The sequence below is a fragment of the Oryctolagus cuniculus genome, chromosome 5 (genome assembly GCF_964237555.1).
Source record: "Oryctolagus cuniculus chromosome 5, mOryCun1.1, whole genome shotgun sequence".
Lineage (NCBI taxonomy): Eukaryota > Metazoa > Chordata > Mammalia > Lagomorpha > Leporidae > Oryctolagus > Oryctolagus cuniculus.
Window position 1 is genome coordinate 92794573 of NC_091436.1, and position 14424 is coordinate 92808996.

The 14424-nt window shown below is 42.6% G+C and overlaps 1 protein-coding gene across 11 annotated transcripts in view; it reads right to left on the bottom strand.

Moving 5' to 3' along the window:
- The window catches only part of SH3BGRL2 (SH3 domain binding glutamate rich protein like 2), a 159493-nt gene that overhangs the window by 82934 nt on the left and 62135 nt on the right, over positions 1-14424 (bottom strand). For 6 of the 11 annotated variants that reach the window (XM_051854527.2, XM_070073847.1, XM_051854525.2 and 3 more), the window contains one exon: positions 9512-12449. The exons of the other annotated variants lie outside the window; for them this stretch is intronic. Coding sequence is in view for 3 of the 6 variants with exons in the window: in XM_070073847.1 (XP_069929948.1) it covers positions 12438-12449 (12 nt within the window). In the remaining 3 variants the exon portion in view is untranslated. Of the gene's footprint in view, positions 1-9511; positions 12450-14424 lie in introns of those variants that run through there. 11 annotated transcript variants of the gene reach the window in all.

Genomic DNA, 14424 nt, shown 5'->3' on the forward strand with positions numbered 1-14424 from the left:
GGTCGAATCCTCAGATGAGGAATTTGAGAATACGAAGGGCACCATACTTTAGTGCCATGTTTCTTCCTTGAAATTAAATTTCAAGTCTTATGGCAATGCATATAGAGCCACAAAGTAAGGATGGCTGGGAGCCTGTGTGCTCTTCTCTGGTCCAAGTCCTAACCAGGCTCAACCTTGCTTAGCTTCCTAGATAAGGGTGCTACGGCCATAGACCTGTGTGCTATTCTGAACCTGCATCTTCCAGAAACATTTTATTGGTGATGGGCCACTTCCAGCTTAGCTAATACCTGAATAGCTAGCTTCCCACAGTGAAGTTTGGGACCCTTAACAGCAAGGCCTCCCACTTGTTATCTATACTTTTCAAAACAATGACAGTCCTTTGGCTCTTAAGGAACATGACTAATTCTAGAGATCACTGAGAGAATCCTTTGACAGAATAATTTCATTATATGATAGTAATCAACTTACTGCATCTTAGCTCTGAATTCACTCTTCAATGACTGTTCCATGATAATGGACAGAATCCCTTCAAACATTTATCTCGCACAGTGAGCAGGATGTTAAATTCCTCAGTAAAGGGCACTGAAGGGCCACTGTAGGAGGAAGAGGGTTGTGGAGTTTGGCTGATGCCCTTTGTGTGGGCAGCTTCATCCCAGCTCAAGGTTCCGGAACATGTGGTCCTTAAGAGATCTCACACCTCTAGCCTGGTCACGTACTGCACTGGTGTCCCTCTCACCCCATGGCTTGCACTGTGGACAACTGCTTCCTGCTTGGCCAGCCAACTTCTCTGCCATGCAGTGGGCTGGAATTCTGACTTCTCCAAGGTGTGACGTCCAGCCTCTTCCCTTCCACATTTGTGTGCCCTTGGGTACTTTCCAACACCCCTAGGGTAAAATGTAGTTTCCTTATAACAGATAATCACTTTTTTTCAAAGCTTGGCAATTCTTAATATTTAACTTCCTTGGTTTAAATCACTACTTTGGGATAAGCATTTGGTGCAGCAGCTAGGACACTGCTTGGGATGCATGCACCCCTTATCAGAGTGCCTGGGTTCCATTCCTGTCTCCACTTCTGATTCCAGCTTCCTGCTAATGTGCACATTGCAGCACAGAGTGGGGGGGGGGGTGCGTGAGGGGGCAGCATGTAGCAGATGATGGCTCAAGTAGTAGGGTCCCCTGTCACCCACGTGGGAGACCCAGATTGAGTTCCAAGCTCCTGGTTTCAGCCTGGCTCAGCTCTGGCTGTTGCAGACATTTGGGGAGTGAACTAGCAGATGGAAAGTTTTCTCTCTCTCTCTCTCTGCCTCTCAAATAAATAGCTACTCCTTTAAAAATTAAAATAAGTCACTGTGTGTGTGGTGTTTACTTCCTGACTGATCTTAGACTGGCACAAAGCATTTCAAACTTCCTAACTGTCTGAAGACAAGAAGACATAAGGAACCAAAGTTCTAATAATATCATAAGAAAAAAGTAGACTTCAGTACTTGGCCATATATTTAATTAACAAACAGACTGCTGATCACATACTAATTAACTGTGTATTTCATGTGATGAGTTCTTTTATATGACAAACTGATTGTACACAGGTACAAAAAAGACATACTAGTAATTGCTTTCCTAGTACAAAAATGACTCTGCCCAAATAGTATTAAATACAAAACATCAACAAGATCAGCTTCTGAGATAATGAACAATAGATACGTACATTCACAGGGAGGTTACAAAAAGTACTATACTTTCAGCAATGTTATGCAAACATGGCTAGTGTTAAGGTGCAGGGGGCTAAGCTGCTGCTTGTGGTGCCTGCATCCCACATCAAGGTGCTGGTTTGAGTCCTGGCTACACTGTTTTTGATACAGCTCCCTGCTAATGCACCAGGGAAAGCAGCAGAGGAAGGCACAGGTATTTGGAACCCTGCAGTCCTATGTAAGAGCCCTGGATAGAGTTCCAGGCTCCTGTGTTCAGCCTGGTCCAGCCCTGACCACTGTAGTCATTTGGGAAGTGAACCAGTGGATGGAAAATTGTTCTCTGTGTGTCAAACAAATACATTTGAAAAAAAAAAAAAAAAAAGCATGCAAGCACAAAACAATACTCAATTGTCAATAAACTCCAGAAAGCAACCTTCACACAATTTTTTAAAAACATGTTTGGCTTTAACTGGTGATTAGTGATTATTCTGTTACTGAAAAGAGAAAGGACTCATTCTCTCCTTTCTCCCACATTCACCAGGTAAAGACACAAGACAGGTAGAAAGAGGAAAACATGGCTTACTAGCACAGAGTTCTTAGGCTGTGGTTCAAGTTTATCTGGTGACTTTACCATGCAAAAGATGTTTTATGAATGAGAACAATGACAACATACAAAAAGGTCTGTCCAAAAATGGGATGAAAAGATAATTTTCTTTTGGTGCAAAAAAATTTTTATGACGCACGTTGCTTTTTCGTGGCATACATTATCTGTGAACTTTGTGACAATTCCTCCTATTGACAATACTACCAAATACAGGACCTTTGCACAAGGTAACTAAAAGCAATTTACAGTGATATTGAAAACAGATCTTCATCAACACTTGAAATCCTCATGCTGCTAAAATGATACACCTCGGGGAGAGAACTGTCTCTTGAGGGGAACACCAGGCATCCAAATTCCTTTATCACCACCTTGTCACTCTGTTGGCATCTACCTGATTCCAGCTGTACCTCCGCTTGATTAGTCCGTGCTGCAGATTAGCTGTGTGCAAGTTGTAGGGGCTGGGAAAGCTGCCCGAGAAAACTGGGTCACCCTGGAATGGTTTCACTTAGGGGGCAGCCTGGCACCCTTAGCGAGTCAATGACAGGGAAGGGGTTTCCCACTGCTGTCATTCAGAAGTCCTTTGCAAATTGGAATGCTGTCTAAATACATAACTGCTAAAATTGTTTGCACAGGCGCCTTCTGACTAGGATGGAAAACCTGTCAGTAGTCAGCTCATCACTGATGATCGGGGTGCAGTAACAATACATATTTTCTAGGCGTGTGAACAGCACAGCAAGGAACACTGCAGCCGCACTTGCTCCTGCTGGTTTCCAGTCTGGGGAGTAAAAATACTGCTGTTGTCATCACTCGTTACCCATACAAGCTGGTTTGTGTGGCTGGGGGCATAACGTTGCAGAGTGGCTTATCACTAAAGACAGAAAGAGAGAGAAAGGAGAAGGCACATCTGGGCAAGGGTAACCGGGCCAATGGCAAATTCAGCAATGTGAGCCCCAGATTCGGATCTTGGAATCAGTCTTGGCATTGAGCGTGGGCTGTCCTACAGCCCAGAATACGTCTTTCAACCTACTGATATTATTAGTATATGACATGAAATAGAACAGGGAGAAATTAAATGGGATAATAATGTCAATAAACTAAATAAAATTAGCATGAAAAATTTCTACATTTATCTTGCATAAGTTGTTCTCATCATGCTAAAATCCTACATGATGTGGGTAATTCATCAGAATGATAAATAACATGACTCGATGGCACAGTGGGTTAAGCTGTCACCTGCGAAGCTGGTATCCCATATCGGAGAGCCAGTTCGAGTCTCAGTTGCTCTGCTTCTGATCCAGATTCCTGCTAAAGGACCCAGGAAAGCACCGGAAGATGGCCCAAATGGGACACTGCCACCCTCCTGGGAGACCGGGATTGGAGTTTCAACATCCTGGCTTCCCCTTGTTGCAGCCATGTGGGGAAAGAACCAGTGGATGGAAGATCTCGTTTTGTTTCTCCCCCTCTCTCTATCATTCAGCTTTCCAAATACATAAATTTTTTAAAGATTTATTTATTTATTTGAAAGTCAGAGTTACAAGGAGAGAGGAGGGCAGAGAGAAGAGAGAGAGAGAGGGAGAAAGAGAGGTCTTCCGTCTGTTAGTTACCTCCCCAATTGGCCGCAACAGCTGGAGCTGTGCCGATCCGAAGCCAGTAGCCAGGAGCTTCTTCCTGGTCTCCCACATGGGTGCAGGGGCCCAAGGACTTGGTTCATCTTCTACTGCTTTCCCAGGCCATAGCAGAGAGCTGGATTGGAAGAGGAGCAGCCAGGTCTCGAACCGGCGCCCATATGGGATGCGGGTGCTTCAGGCCAAGGCGTTAACCCACTGTGCCCCAGTGCTGGCCCACAAATACATCAATCTTTAAAGAAACCAAAAAAAGGCCCACAGTAGTATGAGAAATAGCTACATAAGACATACATGGTTGGTTTCTCTTGGAGTTGCAAGGGATTCCATTCAATCACTTTCTTGTTTCAGGAAAGGATCCCAAACAAATACCAAAACAAAAACCCCAATTCTCCACTTACTAAGTACTGACGCCTTCAACATTTTAATAGCAAAAATAATACAGGGTTTCCCTCCAAGTTACTTTGCTAAGAGACTAGCAAAAAGAAAATGGTTAAAATCTCCGGGCAGGGAAAGGAAGAATTTCCCCCTTAATACTCAAAGCAGTCTGCTTTACTCTTCAGCAATGAGACCAGAAAGAAACTTTCTGAAGGCAGATTATCCATATGTTCTCATGAGCTTAAATGAGTTTTACAGACGCACAGAATTAACATTTTAGGAAATCTAGGACTAAATCCTATTAATATTCATCACTGTTCTGCAGATTATAGATGGTATCTTCGTGATTCATTAAATTTCTTTTTTAAACAATGAGAAAACATGCAAAAATGTCACTATGACTTATTCCACAGTTATGGACCAATTCAACAGGAGACATCAGCTTTATAAGATGCTACAGTAACAAGAGACTGGACACAGAGAAGTCAGTGTGACAACACACAAATGTTACTCTTATTCCAGGAAAGAAAGAACCTCCTCTTTCAATAAAAAAATGCTTCAAGCCAGAGGGCCACAAAATCAAAATGAGAAAAGCCTTTATCTTGGCAGCAGCATTAGGAAATTATGCTCCCAAAGATGTTCACATTTCTTTTGAGTCCAACAAAGAAAGCAGACACTTTGCCAAAACTCAAAAACACCCTTTAAAAGTATTTATTTCTATACAGTAAATTTAGGTAAATGGTTGGTACAGAACAGTATTGTCCAGTAGAAATAAAATGCAAAATGTGTATGTAATTTTAAATTTTCTAAAGGCCACATTTTTTTTAAAGATTAATTTAATTGAAGGTCTGAGTTACAGAGAGAGAAGAGACAGAGAGAGACATCTTCCTTCTGCTGGTTCACTCCCCAAATGGCTACAAAGGCCAGAGCAGGGCCAGGCTGAAGCCAGCAGCCAGATGCTTTCTCTAGGTCTCCCATGTGGGCACAGGGACACAAGGACTTGGGCCATCCTCCACTGCTTTTCCCAGGCTCATTAGCAGCGAGCTGGATTGGAAACGGAGCAGTGGGGTCTTGAACCAGTGCCTATGTGGGATGCTGGTACCACAGGTTGTAGCCCAACCTGTTGTGCCACAGCACTGGCCAAAAGGCCATATTTTTTTAAAAGTTAAGATTTTAATATTTAACTCAATTTATCCAAAAGATTATTTCATACATAATTAATGTAAAAATATAAAATTAAAAAGACTTAAAATGTTCTTTTTTAAAAAATCTGTAATATTTATATTCACAACACATCCCAACTCCAACAAAGCACATTTCAAGTGTCCAGTAATGTGGTTTGTAGGTGCTACACTGGACACCAGAGCTTTTGCTTTTTTTTTTTTTTTTTTTTTTTTTTTTGACAGGCAGAGTTAGAGAGAGAGAGAGAGAAAGGTCTTCCTTTTTCCATTGGTTCATCCCCCATTGGCCGCTACAGCCAGCACGTTGCACCAATCCAAAGCCAGGAGCCAGGTGCTTCTCCTGGTCTCCCATGCGGGTGCAGGGCCCAAGCACTTGGGCCATCCTCCACTGCCCTCCCGGGCCACAGCAGAGATCTGGACTGGAAGAGGAGCAACCGGGCCAGAATCAGGCGCCACGACCAGGACTAGAACCCAGTGTGCCAGCGCCGCGGGTGGGGGATTAGCCTAGTGAGCCGCGACGCAAGCCAGCTTTTGCTTTTATAACATTAGTGATGACAGATATTTGCATTAGTGTTTTTTCAGTGGAAAGTTTGGTTACGGTGAATTTTATTGGCCAAAAATGATGCGTATTACAACAGTTGTGGAGTGCTATTTTACAAAAAAGTCCAGTCCAGGGCCGGCGCCGCGGCTCACTAGGCTAATCCTCCACCTTGCGGCGCCAGCACACTGGATTCTAGTCCCGGTCGGGGCGCCGGATTCTGTCCCGGTTGCCCCTCTTCCAGGCCAGCTCTCTGCTGTGGCCAGGGAGTGCAGTGGAGGATGGCCCAGGTGCTTGGGCCCTGCACCCCATGGGAGACCAGGAAAAGCACCTGGCTCCTGGCTCCTGCCATCGGATCAGCGCGGTGCGCCGGCCGCAGCGCGCCGGCCGCGGCGGCCATTGGAGGGTGAACCAACGGCAAAGGAAGACCTTTCTCTCTGTCTCTCTCTCTCACTGTCCACTCTGCCTGTCAAAAAAAAAAAAAAAAAAAAAAAAGTCCAGTCCAAATCTTTGTTTCTATTCATTGTCAGCAATACCAAGTTTCCATTGAATACGCTTTCAAATACTGGGGTTCCCAGTCTGTTAAAAATGTTGTTCCTTCAGTTGGCAGGAGCCTCAGAAGAAAAGACTGCATTCTCATTTCCCGTTCTACTGACCAAACACACACAGCTACAAACGTGCTGCCAGCACAGTCCACTTGGTTATATGTAGCATGGTGCTGACCCATCTCACTCAGTGTAAGGCTTGTGTAATTATGGGTACAGGGTCAATGCAAGCTCTTGAGACTTAGAGAAATAACTTTTTAAAGTGTTCTTTTCAGTGTCACATTGCTCTGACCTATTGATAAAGCCCATCACATGCTGACTTACTAAAGAAATGTGCATCTATGAACACACAGCCTATGTAAAGATTTCCTTCTGGAGAAACTTTGTTGCAGAAAACTAAACTGCAGCATTTATGCCATGAATTTCCTACCAAATAATTGGAATTGATGAGTCTCAAAATAGCATCAAGGGAGGAATCTTCTAGAACACAGAGACATTCACAAAGTACTTTTGTTGGCTGTCTACCAACAAGTTGGAAATTTCCACATGAGAAAATATATAACATATGCATCAAACTTTCTTTTCACCAAAGAGAGTAATGAATCACGCGTTTTTCATATTTCTGAAAATGGCATCAGATTTTTCTACTCTAAATCTGGATTCTCTTCACTTAAGTAAGTGTTGACTGACAAAAGGTAAATATAAAGAAATTTTTAAAAATAATTAACTAAAAACAAAAGTGAATAGGAAAAAGGTATGAAGATATGGTATAAAGTAAGACATGAAGAGAGATTTTCCAAGAGAAAAAAAAATAGTATTCTACAGTAAAACATACTCAACTTACTGATAGTCAAAAATATGCAAGATTGGGCTGCTGCTATGGAGTAGTGGGTAAAGCCACCACTGTGATGCCGGCATCCCATATGGGCACTGGCTCATGTCCTGGCTGCTCCACTTCTGATCCAGCTCCCTGATAATTGCCTGGGAAGGCAGCAGAAGATGACCCAAGTTCTTGGGCCCCTGTACCTGTGTGGGAGACCCAGAAGAAGCTCCTGGCTCCTGGCTCTGGCCTGGCCCAGCCTATGCCATTGTGGCTACCTGGGGAGTAAACTAGCGGACAGAAGATGTCTCTCTTTTAAAAAAATATGCAAGATGAAACTACAATAAGATACATTTTACACTCCCCAGCTAAGCGAAAAATTGAGTCTGATGATCTTTCCAGGGCTAGTGTCCTAGCAGGAACCTTAAATTAATGACATGCCCTTATTGCACAACCCAGCAATCCAAGGTAAACATTCGCTCTTACGTATGTGCACCAAAAGTCTAATAAAACTTGTTATATGTTCATAACGGGCAGGTGTTTTGACGCAGATTAAGCTGTCACTTGGGCTGCCCACATCTAGTATCAGGGTGCCAGTTCAAGTCCCAGCTACTCTGGGTTCCAATCCAGCTTCCTGCAAATGTCTGCAAAGGCAACAGAAGATGGCCCATGTACTTGGGCCCCTGCCACCACATGGGAGACCTGGATGGAATTTCTGGCTCCTGGCTTCGGCATGGCCCAGCCCTGGCTATTGTGGGCATCTGAGGAGTGAACCAGCAGATAAAAGATCTCCCTCCCCTCCTCCCCCCCCCCCCACCAGCCCCCTTTTCACTCTGTTCTCCAAGAAGATGAAAGATAAGTAAACATCTTAAAAAATGTTCATAGTAACATTTCCTTTTTCTCTTTCAAAGAAACAGTTCAACAATCAGCAAAACTGGAAAAGGGAGCAATTATGATATATTCATTCAATGAGCTAATATTTAACAGTAAAAATAATCCCCATTGTGATGAACATAAAGAGACAGAAGAATACATCCAGTTTAATTCCATTTATTACTTTTAAGGATACATACGTGGAAGTACAATGATCAAGGACAGGAAGGCTGGGAGCAACACAAAATTCAAGATGAGGGCTCCCTTTATTAGACAGGGAGGGAGACAGGTTCAAGAGTGAGCACACATCTCAGAAGGAAAGGCAAGAAGGTGGTGGCAGGCACACGGATTTACTATTGTTGTTAGTGCTCTTTATCCTCTAGTTTCTATGTGTGAGTATGTATGCCTATATATTCCTTTGCATGTATGAAATAAGAACGGGAAGGTTTTTTCAAAGAAAAAAACTACGTGTTTTATTTCAGATGCCAAACCACTGCCTGCAGCACCATGAGCTCCACTGTTTACCTCGGCTGGCTGCAGCTGCTGCCTTTGTATCTGTTTCCTCTGTCCCTGGGGGAAGGCCGCTACTGCCCTGCTCAGATGGTGCCCATGGCATTCTAAGGGCTCAGTACATGCGTATAGGAAAGGATGGCCAAACCACGAAGACCAGCAAAACTCTAGAAATCTGCGTCACAGTTGGGTGGCAATCACTTTGCTTTTGTGATTTCTTGGTGTAGCACGTTTCTGCAAACTTACAGCCTGTTCCTTTGGATCCCTTCCTCCACCCTCCCTCTGTCCTGCTGTTTAAGGTTTGGAATAGTTCACTGATGAGCTCAACGTCAACCTAGACATCGTCTTCAGAAACCATGTTTTCTTCTGCTTTCAGGGGAGGCTCCGTTAAAGGGCAATGGCCACTCTGTTCTTATTTCTTGCATGCAATTAGGGAAACATGTCCACTAGCCTGGGGCGTCCGCGTACTCAGGAAACCACATGGTCATCCATTTGAACCAGCCCAGGGGCTGAGAGATCCACCTCCGTGCTGGTCCGGCTGCTGCCCTGTGCAGGGCCCCTTGAATGGACACAGGATCCGTTTACATTTTCACACCTGAATCAATCTGCAGTTTTCATGCATGGGGTTCATGGATGGGAAAGAAAAAACAACACAGCTCCCCAACTAAACAGAAAGGAGTCAGCCAAACACAGAACTAAAATGAGAAAAGGTGTAAGAAATGGTAAGGAACAAAAAACTCCATTTTCAGAAAATGTGTTTTCTGATATTTATTCCCCTTTAATGCTGAATACAAAATCTGAGATTTCACCAACGCCCTTAGAGACAAACACATACAAACTGAAATCTAAAACAGTAACTATGCAGATCAAAGTGGACCCCAACATGTAAGAAAGGCTGTCAAATGAAAGTATTTCTAGAAAAAGGCAAAACCCCACAGTAAAATCAAACAAACAAAACAGAACAGAAAGAGGCTTTGGTACCTTTCAATAACAGAAGCCGAGAATAAGTTTAGTTCATTATTAAATTCAGATAATATAAAAACTAGCTATGTTGGAGTGTTGAATGAAAATCTACAAAACAGAAAAAAATCTACAGTATATTAGAGTCTGAGTGGGAAAAAACTCTTCCTTTTCTCCTCTTGACTTCAACAAAACACCAGTACTTGGAAAAACAAGTATTTTCTGGTCTCCATACACCCAGCCAAATGGCACTATGTGTTTACCTTTCAAATGGCATAACTTGATTTTTAGCAGCAGTTTCCTTTTTCTAAACAAACCTACTACAGGAAATTAAAAAATTCTGTCTTAAAATGCCCTTGAAATTACACCTACGCCTGCAGTCCCCATCTGTTTATTTCCTAGGTTTTTAAGACCGGGATCATCAAAGTCTACAGGCTGCTAGATAAAGGAGGGAGCAAGGAAACAGCTATTATGTATTTGGAATTCAGCTGGTAAATGAGTCCAAGCAAGAACACAGTCTTCTGAGAGCACAGCGAGGTCCCAAAGGGTAACACCTCAGTGCCCCAGGAGCCTGTGTGCTGTGGGCAAGGCCCCACGCTGTGCTTCTAGCTCATTATAGGAACAGTGCCACCTGAGGCCGGACTCTTGGGTTTTTTTGCTCAACATCAAAACACCCCAAATTAGGGAGGGGTCGTGGTATAGAACTGTGATAGTAGTTAGCACCACCATTTACCTAGTCTGTTTAATACAATCAGCATTCTAGGTATACCAAGGTTAACTCAAAAGTTAAGAGCCAAACAACTCTGGGGAGCTTTCTTTGTCTAGCAAGCATGGTATGCATCCTATAATCCCAGAATTTAATTTGCAAAGCCTCAACCTCACTGAGTTGGTTCTTAGAACTCACTGGCAGGAGCAGACTAAATGCAAGCTGGGTCATTACAACACGAAAAATTGTAAACTGCTGTATCTTAAAAAGACATTCTAAACCTTAACAAAAGACTCACATGCTCAAACACAATATCCAGTTAGGAAAAACAAAAAATCCCAGATAGTTCCTGGCATTTATCAAATGGAATCTGACCCGGATCTTGTTTAACGTCAACTAACCAGTAGTACCTACGAATAGACAACAGCTTTCCTTGGACAGAAAAGTATGGATCACACATCTGTTTGAGTGAAGCAGAACTGCCATGCTTTTCTTCTAGCTGCAGTTGTGGAGTTCGGCTTCAGTTCTTGAGAATTACTTTGAGCAAGACATGGGCAGGGTGAGGGCACAGGTGACAGGGCTTTCATTCTTCTGCTCTTTCCATTTCTATTAAATTCTCTGCTCAGAATCATAAGGAAAGGCCCAGCATCAGGATGCTGGGAACAGAAGAGTATTTTAGGCGACACTCTGAGAGCATCTTGTTCAAGGCTGTTCTTATGTTTGGCAACTTCAAACACTCAAAATGTAAGCATCCATGTTATAGAAACATGGGTGCAGAAAGGTAGCCTTCGCCCAAATGAAGTAGACATGTTGTGTGTTTGCCAAGGACGATGCAGAGTTATTCCCTGGACAGCCCCTTTGTCACATATGTCACTCTGAAAACTCAACTTGTGCTCATACATGCAATGAAACCATCAATCTACACGACTGGAGAATCCAAGTTGTACATTGGACAGAAATGTCAGCGAAGTAGGGCAACAATGAAAAATAACATAGGAAAACAAATTCTACAGCAATATTGGGATCTTTTAATATGCTTCATCAAGGGTTCACAAAATATATCTAACCAAGATCTTCCTTTCTCAAAAAAATATAATCCCTTCACAAAATAGAATAAGCAGCTATTAGTTTGGGGAGCTGCATTTAAAAATATATGTGCACTCAGATATAAAGAAATTGCTAGACTTGAAAATGCCTTAAGATACTAGTCAGATAATTTTCCTATAAATTTACTATCTAATTAATGCACCTCTTAAAATATATCTTTCCAGTAGTCTTAATGTGTTTAGGTAAAATTTTCCCCTTATAAGAGATAGAGAAGCATATGTATTTTTCCAAAATACTGATTGCTTTCATCCCTGTAACTTGGTTCTCATCACAAAATGTTGCAACAATAATTTTTAGGATAATCTATAGGAGCTTGAGGCTTTATAAGGGAATGTTTCTTTCCATTACCAAAAGGAGTCTAGAATGTCTAACTTTTTCAAAGGTGTTACTACAAAGCACTGAATAGTAACTTTAGGGATTGTGCAGCAAAAATCTCCAGTGCCCATGGTCAACAGCACTGCTTTTCAAAATTTCTGATCCAAAGATTTGAATAGCCTGGCAGACTAACTTAAAGGATATAGTCCAGGCAGCTTAAAGAGAAGTGACTGCATGCAATACTGGCATCTACTATAACCTAGGACAGATCCAACATTTTCCCTCTGATGGTGCCACCCACTTATCTTTTCATCATTAAGGGAGCACACCTGTAACAGGTGAGAGTAGTTTCATGAGGCAACTGCAGGCAAATCTAAAAACGAGAAAAAATCCACCACCGTTCTGATTTGGTTTAAAGCAATCATGCAATCCCCATTATACCCACATCTTCCAAAAACACCTTTTCCGTGGCAAGCAAAGATACTGATGATGCACGTGGCTTTTGTCACAGTGATGCATTAGGTAAGCAGGTGTGTGCTGAGTACCAGGGGTGCTCCAAAATGCATCTCCGTCATCTTCCATTTCTTCTCTCTAAGATTCTGCCTATATATTAAATAAAAAAAAAAAAACAAAAAAAAAAAAACCAAACACTACTTTTTGCATTGAATTGATAATAAAATTCACCTTTGGCAGTTTTTTGTTGTTGTTGTTTTGTTTTTTTTTAAATACCAGGAACACAGATGTTGGGAATGACAGTAAATCATTCCCATGTAATTGATAAGCGCGAACCTTGGATTTCAGAGTTAGTGCCTGGAGTTCAAACACACCCACCTGACCTGCCAAATACAGAATTGGAAAGAACATCGCATGTTTCCAAAAACCTGCTGAGACTCCTCTAAAAAGTAAAGTTCTACCAGTGCATGGGTTGGGGGTGGGAATTAGTTCAGGGGGTCTGTAGAGTTGCCGGTTAATGGTAACACAAGACTACACCTGTTAGTTAAGTCACCAACCCAGTTCCTCAAGTTGACACCTGGCCAGAGGAGGCCCCCACACCCAGCTCTACCTCTAGCTGCTCAGGGCCTGGTGTTTACCAACTGTTACATATTGAAGATCACGCTGAACTGCAGGGATCTAAAAGCAAAATCTTCTAATTCAGACCTTGTTCATTAAGTAACAAACGTCGCTGTTTTCTATGTAAAAATCACTAGTGAGGACTTCTTTTCTCAGGGATAGGAGGGATCATGGTGGATTAGCCACCGCCAGGACCAGCCAGTCATAAGGGACAAGGTTCTTCTACGCCTACCTGGGCCTTCCACACCTTCCAGCTTCTCAAGGGATGTAGGCAATCTGTATTTTAAATATTAGCAACCTATTTACATTTTGTTAAGAATTCTGTGCAAGACAAATAACATATCCAATTGTGGTCTATATGCCACCATTTGGTGACCTCTGACCTTCCCCTTCCCCTGTCTACTTTTGAGAGCAGCCCAGAGGCTCACTGCACTTGTGCCTGCTGAGCTATGAAATGTTCCTTTCTTACTGTGTAAGAGTGAGGGCAGACTCTAAACGCATCTTCATATGTTTCCTGGTAGGCTTTCTAGCAGTTTTTTGTGTCTACTGCAGAGGAAGTAGGAAAGGAGATGAAAAATAAGCTCTCTCTGCATCTTTTAGTACAGTAAATCTGTGAACACTCTGTCAAGGCCTTAGACTGTAGATTGTACAATGAATTATTACCAAGTTGAAAAATAAATGAATGGAAAGGGGGGAAATGCTGAATTTTTTTTAATGTTATCATTTCTCCTTCAGGTCTCACCCTAAGTTCTTTCCACACCTGTAACATCCACTTACAGTCTCAGGAGCTCCTCCCTGTATTTCCCTTCTAGCTATCTGCGTTCTCAGGCACATAGCAGGGAGCCAGATTGTAAGTGGAGTAGCCCAGACTCGAACCACTGCCCAATTGGGATGCTACTGCTGCAGGCAGCAGCTTAACCTGCTACACCACAGTGCCAGCCCTGAATTGTTCTTAAACATATTTTCACTTCTCTCATATAAGGATGGAGTATGAGCTGCCATTAACCTTTAAGGCTGCAAATGGTACAGGACAGAAAACAGCAGATTGTGCACCATGGACTTCCGTCCCGGTGCCATGTGCTCCTGCCCAAGGGTGGCTCACTTAGGCACCTGACAACAGTGGGCTGAATGGGCGGGGAAGCCGCCTAAGGCTCACATTGCTTTTGGAATGGTCTACTGAAATCAAATCAAGCTCAAGAGCATCAGGACCAACCTTAATGTGATGACCACAAGCTATGTGGGAATGTACACTTTACAGATAATAGATTTTTTTGAGAAATTTTTTGAGAATAAAAATGTCAGCCACCAAGTCTCAGTGGAATCTATATCTTTGGGGAAAATAAGAACAAAGATGGCAAACACATGGCATTTTTTTAAAAAGTTTTTGCATAGACAATGAGGCCCACTGGGATTTATGTACCCACCAGATGACCCTTACTCCATTTTTTTCATTTCTTTGAAGATAAATCTGGGTTGTTGAATGTCTTTGGATGAAAAAATATGTTAT